We start from the raw sequence: 18,967 nt of genomic DNA, 5'->3' as shown, positions 1-18,967 counted from the left end.
GGCTGCTACAGAAGCGCAGAGGGCCCTGGGGTGCTGAGCGGGGTGGCGTCACACCGGCTGGTCACCTTCTGGGTCACAGTGGGCCGGACCTGGAGGGAGAGCTGCCATGCTCTCTGACCCCACCATCCCTCTGCCCTCACCTGTAAAATGGTGTGGTGATCTCTGACCACTCCCTCCGCACCCAGACCGAGGACGGGAGGGGTGCAGGGGAACTCCGGGGAGTGCGGGCGTGAGCGGAGCTGAGTCGGCCCCCCTTCCGTGTGGTCACCAGTCTCCTCGCAGGACAGGCGTCGGATAGGTGCCAGGGGAGTTTGGTTTGCTGGTCCACGGGAGGGTCTTGCATGGCTGGGCCCTGGACCAGCCCTCAGCAGTGAGGGGCGTGAGCCGAGCGCCCTTGCGTCTGCTCTGTCTGCGGCTTCTCCAGTGTCTCAGGACCCTGAGCTCTGCCCCTCCCTCAGCTAAGTCAGCACCTCCCGCCAGGCCCCGGGGCTGGGCCCTGAGCTCAGCAGGGGTCAGACACCTGTGGGAGGTTGTGGTGTAGGGGCAGCTCGGCCCTGAGGCGGGCCCAGGGAGTGGCGGGGCCACAGGGTCTAGGAGCAGTGGGAGCGGCGGGGTCAGGCCCTGCAGCTCCCGAGGGGAGGCTTTCAAAGAGGGAACTAGGGAGTGGGGTTGGGACTAGAAGCCAGGGGGTTGATGGAAGATGGAGATCAATTAAAAAGCTGTCATGGTCCCCAGAGGCATGGGGAAAACTGGATGAACTCTGCGGCTGGTGCGGAAAGTGGGTGCGTTGGGGGGCTTCAGGAGGACTGGGCAGGGGGGAGAGGGAGGGCCCGGGCCGGGGCGGCCGGCGAGGCAGCAGGAGGTCTCTGGGCCCTGTCAGCCTCTGCCCACATCCGCTCGGCGCCCACAGGCTGCTGCCTGGAGTCTCTTGGCCTCTGACTGCGAGCGCTAGTGTGGCCTGCAGCAGCACAGGAAGGAAGTCCAGAGGAGGGGCTCCCCCGCCTCCGTGCCGCTTGGGGGACAACCGGAGCCCTGTTCTGGAGGTCTCGCGAGGAGCAAGGGAGGGGCGCGGCCACAGTAGCAATGCCCCTCGGTGCTCCGGGCCCCGGTTCCCCGGCTTCAGAGCCTTCCCCAAGCCAGCCCCGAGCAACAGGATCGGGGGGAGTGGGGAGAGCTGCTGCCCCCCGTGAGGCTTGGGCGCGGGCACTGGGCCTGGTTCCTGGCGTGGACCCAGCTGATGCGGAATGACTCTGACCCGTGCGGCAGGACATGGTGGGGACAGGGGAGGTGTCCTTTCTGCCTCCAGTAGCAGGCCTCCCTGTGGAGCGGGGTGGGGGGGAGGTGGCTGCTGACTCAGAGGCAGTCATGCTCCGCCTGGAGACTCCTGCCCCCACCGGCCCGATTGTGTTCAGAAGGCAGACGACAGTGACATTTCGTGCAGCCCAGGAGTCTGGTGCTGAGCCTGCCAGGGACAGCTTGGGAGTGCCACACACTTGCACGGCGGACCCCACGCCCACTCGGGGAGGAATCCTCAGGGCGGAGCTTCCTCCTGGGACCACCGCCTCATCTTCCCTCCCCCCCCAGCGGCAACCCCGGAGCCTGCCCTTTCTGAGGCCCTGCAGGGTGGTGACAGGGTCACCAGGCTGAGTGCCAGCGGGCGGGCGATTGCCTCGGGGGGAGGCCCCCTCACCTGCGAAGGTGCTGGTCGTGCTCACCATGGGGGCTCTGAGACCCCCTCCGCCAGCCCCTCTGGAGGGGACGTGACCTCGTCTGGACGTTAGACCACGAGGGGCCAATCCAGGCAGGGCGGGCGGGCTGGCTCAGGCAGACATTTATGGGACACCAGGCGTCATCGTTTATTGAGGTGTGATTAGGATGCAAGAAAATCCCTGCCGTTTACGTACACACAGCTCGGGTTTTGACAAATGTGTGTGGCCCTGCGACCACCACCACCACGGTGATGGAGAACATTCCAGTCATTCAGCAAAGGCCCCGCCCTGCAGTGAGCGGGTCGGCCCCTCCAGCCCCGCCCCCCACTTCAGGTCGCCTTTTCCAGGGCGCATGGGAGAGGGGCCCTGCACTGTGTTGTCTCTCACTCAGCGTGACACTTTGGGGGTTCACACGTGTCAAGCGTGTGAGTGGCTGCTGCTCCTTTATGCCGGCTCAGAGCCCACCGGACAGACAGCAGCTGGTTGCTCCTCCCATCGGGAGACCTCTGAGCGGTGTCCATTTGGAGCTGTTACGGGTAGAGCATCCCTGACCATGCATGTGATTTTTTGTGGCCTTGTGCCTTTATTTCTCTTGGGTAAATACCGCAGAGCTGAATCGCTGGGGTTTTGTATGGTCTGTTCGACTATAAATAACCAGCCCGACTGTTTTCCGGTTCTGCGTTCCTCGCGGGCAGGGCATCGGCATTCCACCCTCCCGTCCCCCTGCACCCTCCTCGCCAGCTTTCGACGGAGTCTTTTCATTTTATTGACGCTGGGGAGTACAAAGCGGCATCTCATCGTCGTTTTCGTTTGCGTTTCCTAAAGGATCGATGACGTAGAACGCTTTTTTATTCATTTTTTTACTGTTCATAAGGCTTTTTTTTTTTTTTTGGATACTTGATACATTAGCAAATGTTTATTTGCACATGGAATAATTTATGAATCACACATTAAGTGCCTGCCCTGTCACATAATACCAAACATTAAGTCTTAGGGGCGAAAGAGAAGGACTGCGAAAATTCTTTTTAGAAACATGTGTCGAGCCCTTGTCATCTGCTGACGGCTGGGATGGGTAAAGAGATAAACGCACACGAAGCAGGAAAGTCGCGGGGGACCGGGCGGCGAGGGACCGCGGTGCGTGTCATCGCCGCCTCCGGGCGTGCGGATGCTTGGGACGCACGGAAGACGGGGGACCGGCCTCGCGCGGGAGATGGCGCGAGCTGGACCTGAAGCGTGAGCAGGACGCACGGAAGACGGGGGACCGGCCTCGCGCGGGAGATGGCGCGAGCTGGACCTGAAGCGTGAGCAGGTGTCAGCAGGCAGGGAGCCGCGTGGCTGGCTGACAGCGCAGCGTTTGCAGCCGTGGGGCCACCAGGATTGGCTGCTGGCTGCTGGCTGGCGGGGCTAGGGTTTAGGGTGTCCTGGTCTCGGTCGGGCGGGACGGGGGAGTGTGGGATCCTGTGGCCGGAGGCCAAGAAGAGCACAGACCTCCGATCTTGTCAGGAGGAGAAGGGGAGGAGCCTGCCGCCGGCCGGAACAGGTGGGACACTTGGGGCTCAGGGTGATGCCCGCAGCAGCCACTCTGGAAGCCGGAACCTGATGTGTCCGCAGCCTCGCCGGCGGGAAGCTGCCCCTTTGCAGAGAGTGCTTGGTTCACAGAAAGCTGACAGCAAGCGTCGGGGTTCATAACCGAGTCTCTGTTCCCTCCTGAAGGCCAGCTTGGCTGTGGAAGTGAATCCTGAGCACCTCAGTGCGTCTCAGGTCTGCTGGGCCTCGCAGCAGGGACGGCTCTGTGATCTGTGCTGCAAAGGGCGATTCCCAAGTGGGTGTTTTGACAGGAGAGGTTCCGGCCACCCCACCCCCACCCCCCCACCCCCCCGCCTGCAGGTGCCTCACAGCCAGAGGCTCTGCCGGGTCATACCCATACCTGCGTGGCAGCCAGGGCCGGGGCTGCCTCTGAGCAGGGGAGGCCCGCTCCGGTGGCGTCGGAAGGCAGCTGGCCGAAGCATGCTGCCCCGGCAGCTTCCCACAAACAGGAGAAAATCAGAGTCCTGGGTTTTTGTAATGACACTTTCGTGTACATGTTTCACAAATAATGGGAAGGAAAATCAACTCAAATTTGATGATCGTGGACTAAAGAGAGTTAAAGTTACCCGGAAACCTGTCCCCGGAAGGCAGGCCGGCAGCAGGCATGTCGGCGGGTAGGTGCATCCCGGGACTGTCCTCGGGAAGGCTTCGCCCTGCGTGTCCGTGTGCCGTCCCCGCCCCCCAGGTCCGCTAGTGGGGCAGGCAGGAGGCCGTCGCAGGTGCGTCTGTGTGCTCGCGTTCACGTGGGTTTGCTCCCCACAGTTCCCGGCCCTGGCTGACATCTACACAGAGCACGCCCATCAAGTGGTGGTGGCCAAGTACGCGCCCAGCGGATTCTACATCGCCTCCGGAGGTACCGTGTGCACGGGGCTGGGCTGGGGAGGCTGCCAGGGGAAGGGAGTTGGGTGTGGAGGGGTCGGGATGGCTGGCGGAACCACCATGCTTAGTTTTGTTTGGGGCCGACAAGAAAAAGTATAAGCCACCGAAAAGCTCCATTCCAGAAGTTTGTAGTTTACAGCGTTCCAGCCAGTTCCAGCCTCAGAGGTCAGCAGAACTGCCCTCGTGAGGCCTTTGTGGGTGGCCGTGTCGTGTTTGGGGCTCCGTGTGTGTTTCTGAATTGTCGCTTTGTCTTGCGTCACCTTTATCCGTCGCTCCATCCTGGTACCAGCGCGGTACCAGGCTCAGCCTCGAGACCACGCACCTCGCTGGTGCGGGCGTTTGCGCCCCCGCCGGCCGTGCGACTCGTAGGAGGCTGGGCAGCAGACCGGGCGCAGCGGTCTGTCTTGGCCTTGCAGGCCGCTTGCTTTGTTCGCCTGATCCCGTGAGGCAGGTCGTCGACCATTTACAGGCGAGAATGGGAGGCCCAGAAGTGAGCACCTTACCTTGCATCCTATTCATTCGCTCATTCACTCAAACATATTTATGGGCCGCCTTGCCTGTGCGCAGCCGGGTCAGGCCCCGGGGAGAGCCGGGCGAGTGAGCCGATGCCGGGGTTCGGCATTCGTACGTGCTGCTGGCTGTCTTGTGCGCCCTGCCCTCGCTGCCTGCACGGCCCACAGCACAGCGACCGGCCCCTCAGCGACTCCCCCTCCCTCGCCACGCAGCCTTCCTGGGCCTTCGTTTTCTCCTCCGTAAATGCGGGTCGCTGGTGCCTGCCAGGTCGGCTTGGGGAGGACCCAGCGTGTAAAATACCTAGGGCGGCCCTGCGTAGTGGACGCCTGACAACAGGTAACCACAGTGCGTCAAAACCAGGACACGCAGGGCAGCAGACGTGCTGGCCGACAGCCAGCGTCGCCGGCCGAGCTGCACGCGGAGGGGCTGGCCAGCGGTTTGGCCCGCCGTGGGCACTAACCGATTGTTGTGTTTCGGCCTACTCCAACTCCATCTGTACGACTGCTGCTCATTTATATGCATGATCTATTTTAGTGCCACGAATTTTTTTTCGTGGCCTTGCTTGCCAGCAAAATGCCTCTTCATTTAAAGCCCCCAGATTTGGCCCTGGTGCCCTTTAAAATTGTGTCTTCTGGGGAGAAGGATGTGTTTGGCGAGGTGCCCACAGCCTGCTTGGCACAGCTTCCCTGCCCCGGTGCCTCAAGCCGCGAGCCCAGGCCTGCCCTCCGCCGCGTCCCCAGGCGAGGGCGTCCCACAGGCGAAGTCAGTGCCCTCGGGTGCTGATGCAGAATCCATCCAGAGTGGTGAGGAGTGCTATGTGGGCTGGCCCAGGGGAGCCCACACCAGTAAAGACTCAACCTGGCATCTTCCTCCATGGAGGAACTGAGGGGGGTCTGGGCTGCGTGCATGTCCCAGGGTTCGTGGGTCGGGGTCACACCTCACATTCCTAGGGTGCTGGTCCTTGTGCTGGAGCGAGACCACAGAGCATTTGCTGCAGAGCTGGGAGCCTGAGCTGAGCAGTGTGGTGTGGTGTGCAAGGCCCAGGGTGGGGCGGGCTGGGAAGGTGCTACGTGCTCTGGCTGAGCGGGTTCCAGGTCCCCTGACTCTTCGGGTCCCCGTGCAATGCTGGATGCTGGATCTTTAGGTTCCTGTGAGTCTGGCTGGTCCGTGTCTGCTGAATGAGTGAAGTTTCCAGAAGGCCTGTTGCGTGAGGAAGCCCATGCCAGGGCCTGGGGCCCCGAGCCCAGAGAGGGTGTGAGGGCGAGGTACGCGGGCGGGGAGACCAGCCCGCGCAGCCGTGTGGGCAGATGCCACCCCGGTCCCCGTGTGTCCTCTTCCACCATGGTGCTCCCTTCCTAGTCCCGCGTCCTCCGACACGAGTGGACATGTGTGTGTATCACGTGCGCCCCTCGCGATCCCAGGCAGGTGCTTGTCTGCTGTGCCCCCAGCACTCTGCGCGGGGCTGGGCGCCCATGGCACTCCGTCACTCTGCGACTGCACCAGGGCTGCTGCCCTGGCCAGGTGGGCTGAGCACCTGGCCCTGCTGCTTCCGAGAAGAATGGTGAGCGAGCTGGGCCCGTGGAGGAGGCCTGGGAGCCCACTGCAGTGCCGGCCTGTGCTGGAGCCTCAGCTGGAGCCTCAGCTGGAGCCTCAGCTGGAGCCTCAGCTGAGAGCAAACTGCAGACTCCCGCGCTGGGGGACAGGGAATCCAGGCGGGGCCCTGGTCCCGTGCCCAGCGGTTCCTGTGAAGACCCGGACTGGGCTGGGCTGGCCGGCGAGCGCACATGCTCCCTCCCCCGACCCCACACACGGTGCCCCTTTTCGGGCAGCTTTCCTGACGCCGGCCTCTGCCGCGTCCCTTCCCCCGCTGGCCAGTTTGTTCAGCGAAGAGACTTAATGAGGTCCAAGTCATCTTTGGAACTCCGCTCTGGTGACACGCCTGGCAGTTTTCCTGGACCTTGCCCAGGGTACTGGGGGCCCCCGGGAGCCCCTCAGTGTTGGTCTGCGGTCCGATCCTTCCAGCATGTGCGTGTCTCGCAGAGGCTCTGCCACGCGGCTGGGACTGTGCTGAGCTGTAACGCGTGGGGGGCTCTGGGCGCCTGAGGCGTGGGCGCGGAGCCGTGAGGGAGCAGGGTCCGCAGACCCCCGGCGGGGTCCCCCATGCGCTCCTGGCTTCAGGGGACCTTCAGCGAGACAGCAGCTGTGCCCGCCCGCGCGGCCCTGGCCCGGCGGTGACCGTGGCTCCCACTGCCCCGTTTGTCCACAGACGTGTCTGGGAAGCTGAGGATCTGGGACACCACGCAGGCGGAGCACCTCCTGAAGTACGAGTATCAGCCTTTCGCTGGCAAGATCAAGGACATTGCTTGGACAGAAGACAGTAAGAGGATCGCAGTGGTCGGGGAAGGAAGGGAGAAGTGAGTCTCTGGCCTCGGCCCCTCCCTGCCCTCACCCTCTGCTTTGCTTGCTTTCCCGGGTGCCCCGGGTGGGGGTGGGGTACGGTGCAGTGACATCAGCGTCAGCTGGGACTAGTGTGTGTTGAGCCCCCGTAGGTGCCGTGCTCTCCAGTCTCCTTCGCAGAGGCCAGCCTGAGCCACGGGCTGCCTCGGGGTGGGCAGTGGGTAAGCCCCGCGGGGTTTGTCTCGGGGCCCAGGACCACCTCTCTCCGTGTCCAGAGTCCTAGAGCTCCGGCCATCGCGCCCATGTCCCAGGTAGCTGCAAGCAGGAGAGGGAGAGCGGGAAGGGGGTGCAGCTCGTGAGGGCAGAGTTGGGGTCCCCCCGGCAGTTACCCCGGGGCCACACCTAGCCACAAGGAGACTGGACGTTTTCTCCAGCTGGGCACTTGGGCTGAGGTTCCCTTACTAAGCATGAAGGGACAGTGGGCAGGTGGCCCTCCGGCGGCTCGGGGTCCAGGGACCAGCGGGGCCAGTAGCACAGGTTTTCTTACTCCAAGTGCTGGCAGGGCGCCTGCCACAGCCGCCACCTCGCACTTGACCTTGGCAGACGCACGTTTACCCCCTTCGGGGGAAGCTCTAACGCACGTCCTGGTGGGTGCCAGTTCTGCAGTGGTCCACGTCACTCCCTTCCGTCTGAATTCCTTCATCTGGTTTCCAGTAGTAACTAGAACTGCATTTTCACGGATGCCAGCGGGGAGCAAGGCCTCGCCCCCCTCCTAGGAGCATGTGGAAACTGCGTATTTCCTGGCCCCACCCAGCAAGGCTTAGGGCCCAGTGACGCCGCAGAGCTGGCCCTCGGGCAGGGCCTTTCCGAGGCACCTGCCATACGGGAGGCCGGGCGGCACCGGGCTGTGCAGACGGGGGCATCTGGTCCCTACCCAAAGGCGCCTGTCCTCGGCGCTTTGGGCGAACGCCGTGGAGAGCGGGAGTCACGGCCCCGTGCGTGTCGTGTGGCGCGGTCAGGGCCCCCCACCTAGGAGCGCTGGCGACTCGCCCGTCCAGGTCTCGTTGACCTTCCGGGACTGATTTTTTTCCCCTGTGACTCCTCTCGTCCGGTCAAGGTTTGGAGCCGTCTTCCTGTGGGACAGTGGCTCTTCCGTGGGCGAGATCACAGGGCACAACAAGATCATCAACAGCGTGGACATCAAGCAGAGCCGGCCATACCGGCTGGTGACTGGCAGCGACGACAACTGTGCAGCGTTCTTTGAGGGGCCGCCTTTCAAGTTCAAGTTTACCATCGGCGTAAGTGGACTTCTGCCTGTAGGGTGGTTTTAAGGGTGAACGTTGGCCTTGTTCATGACGCCAGTGGAGTCTAGATGTGGATGACAGAGGTCATGGGTGTGCACCATCACTAGGTAGACGGGAAGCAGCGTCACTGGGGGGACTTCACACGGGGGCGGAAGGGCACACCAGTCCCCAGTCCTTGGAGCCGAGGACGATGGCCCAGCAGGAGGGGCCCTGCACAGGAGGCCTTCGCCCTGGGATGGGGGCGGGGCACCTCTCTGAGCCATGTGACCAGGCAGGCATCCTGGCCTGGAAGGTGCCTTGTTAGCAAGGGGGGCCCAGGGCAGCTGTCTGTCAGCTTTCTCTCTGCTGAGCCACCGAAGTGGAGGAGGAGGCGGGCTTCCAGGGACATCCAGATGTGTTTCCAGTGCCTTCCTGGGGGCGACGACGTGAGCGGGACACACCTGTACAGTCATGGGCGATGAGAAGAGTTAGATGTTTCCCCGGGAGAGGCGGAGTCCGCGTGCCCTGGCGGAGTGTCGCGGGCTCTGGGTGTGCGTGGCCCTTTGGTCTCAGCCCCAGCTCTTCGCATGCTCCCGACTGGCCCAAGGGCCGGCCTTCTCCAGGCCCCATTCTCCCATCTGCAGCACGGGTGTGGGGGCCTCGGCATCAGAGCACTCCCGCTGAGTGCGGGCCGGCTCCCCCATCCTGCCTCCTCGGGGACTAAGTGAGATAACGTCCTCAAAGTGACTCCGAGGACTCCTGTTAACTTCCACTAGACAACGCCCAGGACGGGCAGGGTGTAGCTGGGAAGGGCCACTGGTCCCCAGACGGCAGGTCCTGAGCAGTGGCAGAATTTCCAGACCCAGATCTTGGCTCGGGTCCAGGCGGCTCGCCCAGGGCTCCCTGTTCGTGTGGCATGGGCTTCATTTCATCCTGGGGCCGCTGAGCAGGGCCTGGCTAATGCCCGCGTGGCGTGCACATGTGGGCGGTGTGCCCTCCTCCCCAGCACCCGGCAGTTCTCGGGGCCGGCTCCTGTGGCCACTGCCTCATGGGGGTGGGGGGAGTTGCTGAGGGCTGGGTTCACGATCCGCTTCCTGAGTGGGACAGAGACAAGAATGAAGGGCGAGTCACACTGAGTCATACAACAGCGTCTTGCTCTGTACCTTGGACAGAGGGGGGAGGTGAGTAGCCCAGGAGGCGGGGCGGGGTGGGGCGGGGCTCCCCCCCTGGCTGGGAGGGGGCGGGCCCTCTCTGCTCTGTGACTTCAGCCCTGCAGGGCAGCTCAGCGGGGCTCAGGGGAGCCAGGATCTGAGCCCAGAGTGGGCTCCGGCCTGGGCCCTCACCACCCCCCACCCTTCGTGCGCTCACTTAGCTGCACTGTTCTTTCTTGCTCTGTTCTTTCTACGCTGAGAACACGGCCCTCGCCCCAGGCCGCGGCCCCGGAGCGCTGGGTAGGAAGGCAGGTCCCCGCAGGCACCTGTGCCGGGTGGGCTCGCAGCTTACCCTCGGGCCTCCCTGCGGAGCCCGTTGCATGGGTCCTGTGTTCACACCTAGGAGAGGTCAGAAGGGGCTGTGAACCAGGAACGGGGGACACTGGGTGGCGGCCCCGTGCCGCAGCCGGGGGGCTGAGCGGCCTCCCTAGGAAGCAGGGTGGTGATGGCCGTTCTCCACTGGCCCCAGCGCTGTGGGGAGGGTGCGAGATGCCGACAGCTGCGTGTTCGCGATGAGTCCCATGGCCTCCGCCGGCAGAGTTCTGACGCGTTCCGTTGGCCTCGTGTAGAAAGGGCAGGAGGGCACTCGGGCCCCCCAGAGCCCCCCAGAGGGCCTCATCAGGGTGTCGATGGCTTTTGGGATCAAATCGCGACTTTGCTGTGTGTATCCGCCCTAGGCCCTCGCAACCCCGGAGTACAACTGTGATGTGGAGGGCCGGGCAGTGGGCTGCCCGCCCATCCAGGTGCCAGTTCCTGCCGCCTTCCTCCTGACTGTTGATCATGGCTGTGGAGTAAGGGGTGGACACGTGAGGAGCACAGAAGGGTCAGGTTCAAGGTGCCCCCTTGAAAGGGAGCGTCGTGGTCACTTCAGTCTGTGCCAAACCAAAAGTGATGCCTTACGAGCCCGCGGAGGAGAGAAAGCAGTTCTTCTGACAGAGCGGAGCGACTGTGCTTGTTGAAGTCGGGCCACGCGCTGGTCAGGGGCGGGCTCACAGTGCTTTCCTTCCTGGTCATGCAGTCGTTGGTTTGCTGGGGCCCTGCGATCCGGGTGGGACTGGAACCTTCTGCCGCCTCCACCTGCGTGTCTGAGCAGGGAGAGTCCACTTGAAGTGGGGGGCATCCGGTCCTCCTGGCTAAAGCGCGTGGCGCCATGGTGGCCAGCGGTTCTAGGACGAGCTTTTGCCAGCCTCCTAGGTGTGGTCTTTATACATCACAGCCAGCTCTGAACAGGGGCGTCCCACGTCTAAGTGATTGATGGCGAGTTAAACTAGAAACCCCACCTTGGTTGCTGTTAGAAATGTGGCCCTCCCAGACAAGTAAATGGCTCTAATATGCAAGGTTTCTTGTGGGTTTTTTGTTGTCGTTTCTTTACTGCTAGTAGCGCAGACGTTTTGGCGCTCTGTGTTTATCACGTGACCGCTTCGCAGCCGGCGTGGGGCTGGGCACTCAGAATGCCCTGGCCTCAGCCTCAGCCAGCCCCCGGCCCCTTGCTTTGGCTGCTCTTGCTCTTGCTTTTCAGCGTGCTTTGGTCACGGTCGCACTGGGATGTCCGCAGGGCGAGTGACCCGGCCAGGCTCCTGTGGACAGTGAGTGGGCCAGGAGCAGAACAAGCTTTTTGTCCCTGTGGGCGTCTGTCTCCAGGGGAAGGTGGTGGCGGCCAGCCCAGCCAGGCTGACAGGGAGGCAGGTGGAGGGCAGGCCCCCTTCACTCCTCAGCCGGGCCGAGGCGGCCACGCTGCCCCCAGGTACCCGGACGGCGCCACAGCGCGAGGAGGGAGCCAGGCTCAGGCGGGCGCGGGCGGTGGGCCGAGGGAGGGCGAGCCAGCGTTCAGGGGTGCAGACCCCTGTCAGCGCCCTGGCCAGGGAGGCCCGTGCTGCGCCGTGATGGGGGAGGGGAGGGGCGTTTCATTTCAGCAGGAGGGTCGGAAGTGTCCTGCGTACCAGGGACAGCTGAGGCCCATGGCACCAGTGGGGACACCTGAGCCGACTGGCCCGCCCGTGCACGCTGGCGTCGGGCCGTGGAGCCCCGTGGAGCTCTGGCCCCATCGGCGACACGCGCTCAGGTGCCTCACTTCGTCGTGAGCTGTTTGCTTCACATCCCGGTGTCCTCGCGGTGACAGGCGGAGGGAGGGCAGGTCGTGGTGGGGGGTCAGGTCCTGACCGCGGGGCCGTTGGGGAGCCTCAGTGAGCGCTGGCTGGGACTGAAGGGCGGGCCGCGGACCAGCTGCCTAGGACCCTCCACGTTGGGGGACAGCCTGACGGTGGGGGCCGGGCCTGCGCGAAGGTGCTGTGTCCCCACCGAGGTGGTTGCGGGGGAGCAGGTCTGAGCCCCGAGTTCGAGCCCCCTGCTGCTTCCCCAGACTGGGCCTGCGCTGTGCCCGGCCCCGCCTCCCGTGCACCTGGCTATTTTTAGTCCTGTCCTCCCTCTTCCGGGGGGCGCTGCGCGGCCTCCCTCCATCCGGACGGGCTATTTCAGGAGCACACATCAGTCTCCTGCTCATTTGGACACTTGGCTCGAACCGCAGGAAAAGCTGACAGGAGTTTCTAAAGTCACTCAGTGAGGCGTCTGTCTGTCCATCCAGCCCCCGCTCGCCCCTGGCCAGTCCGCCCCGCCCCCCGAAGCCTGCCTTGTTCCGGGGCCTGGGCGGGGCGTGCTGGTGGGGAGACAGACCCCAGACAGGGCAGCACAGGCTGCTCTGACGCTGGGCCGCTGGGCGCTGTGGCTGAGGACGCGGATCCAGATGCGACGGCCACTCAGGCGGCGGCGGCGTGACAGGGTCTCTCTGGCCGTGTCGAGGGGCGGGCGCCGGCCTCGGTGTCCGGGGCTTCAGGGCGGGCGCCCTGACTGCTGCGAGCCAGCGCGTCCAGGGGCGGGCACGCTCCCCTCGTGTCGGGGGCCCGGGCAGCTGCGGCCGGAGGCGAGAGGAACAGCACAGCGTGTCTGGTGCACAGCCTGTTCCTTGTGCCCAGCACGGAGGGGCCAGCGCCCACCATGGCGCCCTGCCTCTCAGGGAGCCCCGCCTTCCCGGTCTGCCCGGCACAGGGTCCCGCGGGGGAGCAGAGAGGTCGGGACAGGAAGCAGGCACACAGGGGGAACAGTACCTGCCTGCCTCCCCCAGGGGGCTCCGAGGGGCGAGAGGGGCACGTGGACGGCCTCGTCCCACTGGCTCTGAACCACCGCTGGCCCCAGGGAGGGTGGCGTGGGCCCCGTGTGCAGCTGGGTCCCTTGCAGCCTTGAGTGACAGCAGAATGGTGGCTCCCAGGGACTTAGGGGTCTGACCACTGGGGAGCTCCTCCCGGGGCCCAGAGCCGGGCTCTGGCACAGAAACTGGAGGCTGGCTGCTCACAGCCCAGCCTCTTGGGCGTGGTTGTCTCATACCGGGCGCCTGGAGGCTCCGCGGCCCCTCGTGGACAGCGGGCAGCGGGCAGTGGTGGAGGCCGGGCGGTCCTGGGCCTCGGAGTCAGGTTGGAGAGTTGGCTGGTTGTCACTCTGGGTCGCCCCTGCTGGGAACGCTGGCCCCAGACCACGTGCCCAGGGCTGCCGGAAACGGCACACACCTGAGTGCAAGGGTCATCCTGCCAAACGGGGAGTGACACAGGAAGCCAGAAAGGCCAGAACCACAGCCGAGCTGGGACACGGGGGGGCCTCACGGTCACTTGACCTTACCTGTCACTCAGTGGAGCCTCCGCACTGGGAAGCGGCGGGTGGCAAAGGGCCGGCCCAGCAGGGTGCTGGCGCCCCTCAGCTCCTGCCCCACGTGGCGCTCACCGAAGCGGGGCGACGTGCTCCCCTACCTGGTGGCCACCCAGCCGTGTGTGTTAGCAGTGATCGGTCCCCCCAGACCCGCTGCCTGGGATTCTCCGGCTCTCCTCTTCCTCAGCGGGCTGGGCCCGACCCCTGTGGGTGGGCGTGACCCCTGAGGACAGGTCCTGGGGCCGGATGAAGCGCAGCTGTCTGGCCTTGTCAGCGGTTTAGTTGCTGGTGGGTGGGAGACCCCAGCTGGCTTTGTGCCCGGGCCCTGGGAGCGGTCTTTTCGGGTCACCACAGTCTTTGACCCGTGACATCACAGACGGACAGACCCTTCCACGCAAGCACCTCACGTTTAGAATTCAGTTGCGTTCTTTTCGTATGTTTTAAGAAACACGTAAATAACATCGTCAGTTCTTTACGTTGGAGGGTCTGTGGGGCAGGCGACAGGCGTGGAGTCTGCCTCTCCTGGAGGTCGGTGTGTAGTTGAGCCCCCGCCCCTCAAAGAGAGTCGAAGCCGGTGCAGCTGGCAGCCAGCGCGGGAGGGGCCTGGCGTTGGGGATTTAGGGGACCGTTCTCTGACGCAGATGCTTGAGTGAGGAGGAAATGAGTTTATGGCTCAGGTGAGGGAACCGCCTTTGGAGGTCATTTCCCACTCAGGTTCTTATTGCTCGTGAAGGTCATCGCCGTTGACGAGTGTCCGTAAGACCTCAGTAGTTCCCCGCGAGCACCTGCCGTGTGGGGCCTGGGCCAGGCCTGGGGACTCCAGAGGAGCGGAGGGCGGCTCAGCTGGGGACGGAGCGCCTTCCTGGCGGAGCGGCCCCCCAGCTGAGCCGGGAGCCGCCTGGGACTTGCTGAGCTCCGGGGTCTCCCTGTGCCCCGGCGGTCCACACTGGAGCAGCGGCTTCCGCAGCAAGCGGGCACTTCACGCAGGACTTGCCCGAGCCACCTGTGACCAGGGGGTGACTGTCTGCTTTCCCGCAGGACCACAGCCGCTTCGTCAACTGCGTGCGGTTCTCTCCCGACGGGAACAGATTTGCCACGGCCAGCGCCGATGGCCAGGTGAGGGCTGGGGCCGGGGCTGGGCTGGGGGGCCCTGCAGGGAGGGGGCTCCTCCGATCGTCCTCTGCTGCTCGGAGCACACGGGCCTGCCGAGCCGGTCTCCGTGTGGCACGCATGTGTCACCCTCGTCCTCGCCGCGGCACCAGGCTCGGTCACTGCGCTTCACCGCAGCACAGGGGACGCGGCTTCGTCTCCCCGCTTTTAAACGGCGCTCAGAACTCAGTCCGCGGGCGCTGTCTGCAGAGTAACCCTCCCGAGTCCCAGTTGGGTGCTCTGCTAGCGCCGACGGGACGAGCGCTCGCTGGGCCCGCTCACCGCTGAGCGCACACGCACGCGGGTAACCTGCGCTCGCCTTTGTTTCTTGAAAGATATACATTTACGACGGAAAGACGGGCGAGAAGGTGTGCGCCCTGGGAGGAGGCAAGGCTCACGACGGGGGCGTTTACGCCGTGAGTATGGCTTCGGGCTTCCCGGGGGCCGTGGCCGGGTCCTGTGGGTGTTCGCAGTCATCTGAACGGGCTCCGCAGTTAGACGCTCTGAAGCAGGCGCGGTGGGGCAGAGCTTCAGGGTCGTGCGAAGCAGGCGGCGTGGCCTGACGCCCCCTGGACACTCGTCGCAGTCTCGCCCACCGCCTCCCGGCTTCTCCCCGCTCAGACGTGGGCGCCGGGCTCGGCTGCTGTCTGAGGCCCCTTCCCACAGAAACTGGCCAACGGGTGACACGTGTTTCGTTTGCGCAGATAAGCTGGAGCCCTGATAGCACCCACTTGCTTTCTGCTTCCGGAGACAAGACCTCCAAAGTCTGGGACGTTGGCGCGAACTCCGTCGTGAACACGTTTACGATGGGCTCCAACATCCTGGACCAGCAGCTGGGCTGCCTGTGGCAGAACGACCACCTCCTCAGCATCTCCCTGTCTGGGTACATCAACTACCTGGACAAGAACAACCCCAGCAAACCCCTGCGGGTCATCAAGGTAAGGACGTGCGGGGGGCGGCCCCGCCTTCGGGGAGGCAGGAGGAGAGGTGTGCCGCCTAGGAGCGGGGAGACCCTGGGGGGCGGGGTGGGCAGCAGGAGGCCTGGCCTTGGGGGTTTCGAAAGGGCGGCAGGTGCTGGTTGTGTTTTGGGCTGTGAGTTGAGCAGAGGTGGGTGGGAGTCCAAAGGCCCTCGCCCCCCCTCAGGACCTCACGGGTTCTGACGCGGTGAGGGCTGAGGGGATCCTCGCTGCAGATGTGGGCGGCCGGCGAGAGCCCGGGGCAGGGCTGGCCCTTGGCTCTCGCGTGTGAACAGCTTCCGGGGTCTGGGCTGCCCCATCAGTCTGCATAGAGGGGGCACTCGGCTGCGGGGGCTCCCATTAGACCCCTGTCCTTGGCCCGGTGGGTGTTAGGTGCCTTGGAGGGAGGGGCCGTGTGACAGGGGCTTGCCAGGTGGTCAGGTAATGGGGAAACCTGACGGGACCTGGCGGAAGGTGTTCCGGGCCCGTTGGGCTGCGGGGGCTCGGCACACGGCAGCTGGCGGGGGGCCTCCCGCTTCTCCCTCCCGCCCAGGCGCGATCAGCCGAGTGCGGCAGGCCCCAGGCCGGCGGGCGCGTCCCCACCTCACCCCGCCGCGTCTGTCTCCTCCGCAGGGCCACAGCAAGTCGATCCAGTGCCTGACGGTGCATAGGAACGGGGGCAAGTCCTACATCTACTCCGGGAGCCACGACGGCCACATTAATATCCTTCGCCTCGCAGAGCTGCCTCCGGGCCCTGGCAGGAGAGCCTGAGGGGAGGCCGAGGAGGTCGGCTGGCGCGGCCGCTGAGGTGTGCCGGTGGTCACGCCCTGGCCACGCCCTTGACCTGGTGGCTTCCGTCTCCCTGTACAGCCTCCAGTGGTTTCTGGACTTCCTGACCTTGAGCTGTCGCTTCTCCCTGGGGACACTGGTGCTGGCCCTGTGCCTCTCACGAGCGTAGAATCATGGGCTCTTGGTGTCAAAGGGACTTGGACCCTTTTATTTTGTTTTTAGGTGAGGCAACCTTTGGTTGATCTCACAGGTGGCAAGAACCTTGTCAGCTCAGCTTGCAAGCCTTATTTTTTTATTTTTTATGTCTATAGCACCTGGTCTTCCTAGGTGGCCTCCCACCCAAGTACTAACCAGGCCCGACCCCGCTTAGCTTCCGAGACAGACAGGATCGGGATTGCTCAGGGTGGCGTGGCCGGAGAGTGAACTTGGACCCTTTCAGTGGAACCCCCTTGTATGAAAGTAGGAACTAAGCTCAGACGGTTCGGGTGCTGTCCCTAGGTTACAGGCCTCGTCGGTAGCAGGTTGGGGGCTGGCCCCCAAATCCTCCTCCTGGTCAGGTCCTTTGCAGTCCCTGAGATGGTCCCTGGAGGGCTGTGTGGCAGCCCCGCCCCCTGCCCCCCATGTGTGGTCCAGGGCTGATAACCCCACTTCCCAGGACTGTCTTAAACAGTGGAGCAGCGTCTGTAGGGTCTCGGCCCTGGTGCCCACACGGGGCCTGGCTCCCAGCGGAGCGCCCAGCTGCTCTGCGTACACTGCTTCCTGGCCCCCGTGCTGCTGGACCTTCTGGAAGGATCTGTGTGGGAACTCCCTGTTTCTCACGCCTTCACAGACCCGCCTTGTCTCTGAGGGGCCTCTCCGTTCTCAGGAGACCCAGGTCTCCCCGTGGGCCTGAGCGGAGGGCACGGGAGTCGCCCTCCACCCGCCCTGTGAACCGTGGGGAGACGTGGGGCCCAGTCGGGGGACAAGGCGCCAGGCTGCCCCTCCTGGAGGGGCCTGTGTCCGCCCGCTCCGGCCGCAGCTGGCCCGCATTGCTCCTTTCCCTGCTGTCCGCAACCCCGGTGGCCGTGCACCGGGCCAGGAACCTCCAACACGTGACACGCCCTTCGGTGTCAGTGGCCGGGCTTCCCGGTGCGACGTGACAGCAGTGGGATGTGGTGACCTTCGTCACCGATGCGGTGGAAGCATCTCTTACCGTGAGACAGACTTCACACCCAGGCGCCTGGAGCCCGCAGTTCACACACCGGCCCCACCGAGATGGGCCGGCCGGGCATCACCTGGTGGGACCTGGGTGCCGGCCGCTGGCTGAGCAGCCCGGCATAGCCAGCCTCCTGCTCATGGTCGTGGGCTCCTCGGCAGGGTCCAGAAGGAGCCCGGGCAGCGCTGGCCCAGTTGCACAGGTGCTGGTCCGTCACCGCTCGGCCACCACCCCAGGCTGCGCTCTGTGTGCCCTGTGCACTGCGCAGCCTGCGGTCTGCTCAGCGGGACCGTGGGCCCCCTGGGTCCCGATCGGCCCGCTGCCTCGGACGTGACGTGCACGGGGAGTTCGCCTCGGGCCCGGCGCTTGCTGTCCCGTCCCTCACATGCCCCCCAGGACGGGGAGAGCCCACGGGCTCCCTGGGGGGCGCACAGCACGTCCTGGAGGCCCGGCTTTCCTTAACCGCGCCCCACATTACTGGGATTCCGAGACGGGGGAGAACGACTCCTTCGCTGGGAAGGGCCACACGAACCAGGTGTCCCGGATGACGGTGGACGAGTCCGGGCAGCTGGTGAGCTGCAGCATGGACGACACGGTGCGCTACACCAGCGTCACTCTGCGGGACTACAGGTGAGCGGGCGGGCGGGGCCCAGGCGCCCGGCCCACGGAGGCCCTGCGGCCGGAGCCGCGACCGCTCCACTCAGCGTCCTCTGCTCCTCGCCTCCGGCCCTGAGCTTGGCGACACGGCGCCGTGGCCTCCTCTCGCTGGGTTAGAGTCTGGGCGCCCGGCAGAGACGTGACCGGGCGTGGATGGCTGGGAAGCAGGCAGAACAGAGCTTACCTGCAGCCCCGCCCGGCTCTGTCCTCCTCGGTGAGGGAAGGGGACCGCGGAGCCAGGCAGGGCCCGAGGGCGGCCGGCGCACGGCGGGCCCCAAGGACAGGCGGGCGTCCGGGGACGGGGTGAAAGGCGGCGCCGGCTGCAGTTTGCCCCGGGTCGCTGACTGGCGGGCACGGGAGCCGGCTGCTTGCCGTCCCGGCGTGCAGTGCTCGGGCGAGGGGTCGGGAGGGCAGCGTCCACGTTCCTGCCTGCGAAAGGACAGGCTCCGCCTCCAGCGCCCCCAGCCCGGCCCTCGCCGGCCGCTCTCTGTCGAGTCATTCAGAGCCCGCCGTCCTGCTGCAGGCGGCAGGCGCTTGGTGACCCTCACACCAGGCGCAGCGCCTAACTGGGGACCGCGTGTGCCGTGTGCACCCCCCTCGCCCGGCGTGACTGGGGGTGGTCGTCACGTCTCGGGATAAGTGCAGAAGCCGCCCCAGGACCCCGGGTCCGGCCTCAGCCCTGTTCCCGCCGCCCCGCACCACCCCCGCACCGTCTTCCCGCTGGGGGCTGTGCAGCCACCCTCGGCTGGTGAGGGCCCCGCGGCAGAGCCACGGCCTGGTCACCGAGGCGCAGGGGCCCGTTCACTGAGCCTCTGGGACGCTGCTCGACCCAGTTATGTGGGATTTTCCTCTGTTTACCCTTTTCAAAAGTTTTTGTGCATAGATGTTTTAGGATGCTTTTTCATAGGCTTAACCAAAAGTAAAAACATGATTTTCACCCGTTAAAAAT

General features: G+C 65.0%; 1 protein-coding gene across 2 annotated transcripts in view; it reads left to right on the top strand.

Annotated features, from left to right (window-relative positions):
• WDR1 (WD repeat domain 1) overlaps window positions 1-18,967 on the top strand; it is a 31,265-nt gene that overhangs the window by 5,330 nt on the left and 6,968 nt on the right. For both annotated transcript variants that reach the window (XM_016128468.2, XM_036227512.1), the window contains exons 3-10: window positions 4,059-4,149; window positions 6,955-7,102; window positions 8,203-8,383; window positions 14,311-14,388; window positions 14,757-14,837; window positions 15,126-15,359; window positions 16,011-16,098; window positions 17,835-17,991. In XM_016128468.2, coding sequence (XP_015983954.2) covers window positions 4,059-4,149; window positions 6,955-7,102; window positions 8,203-8,383; window positions 14,311-14,388; window positions 14,757-14,837; window positions 15,126-15,359; window positions 16,011-16,098; window positions 17,835-17,991 — 1,058 coding nt within the window. The remainder of the gene's footprint in view (window positions 1-4,058; window positions 4,150-6,954; window positions 7,103-8,202; window positions 8,384-14,310; window positions 14,389-14,756; window positions 14,838-15,125; window positions 15,360-16,010; window positions 16,099-17,834; window positions 17,992-18,967) is intronic.

Source organism: Rousettus aegyptiacus, unplaced genomic scaffold, assembly GCF_014176215.1.
Source record: "Rousettus aegyptiacus isolate mRouAeg1 unplaced genomic scaffold, mRouAeg1.p scaffold_m13_p_10, whole genome shotgun sequence".
Lineage (NCBI taxonomy): Eukaryota > Metazoa > Chordata > Mammalia > Chiroptera > Pteropodidae > Rousettus > Rousettus aegyptiacus.
The sequence above is the reverse complement of the archived record's forward strand: the minus strand, read 5'-3'. Positions and strand labels throughout refer to the sequence as shown.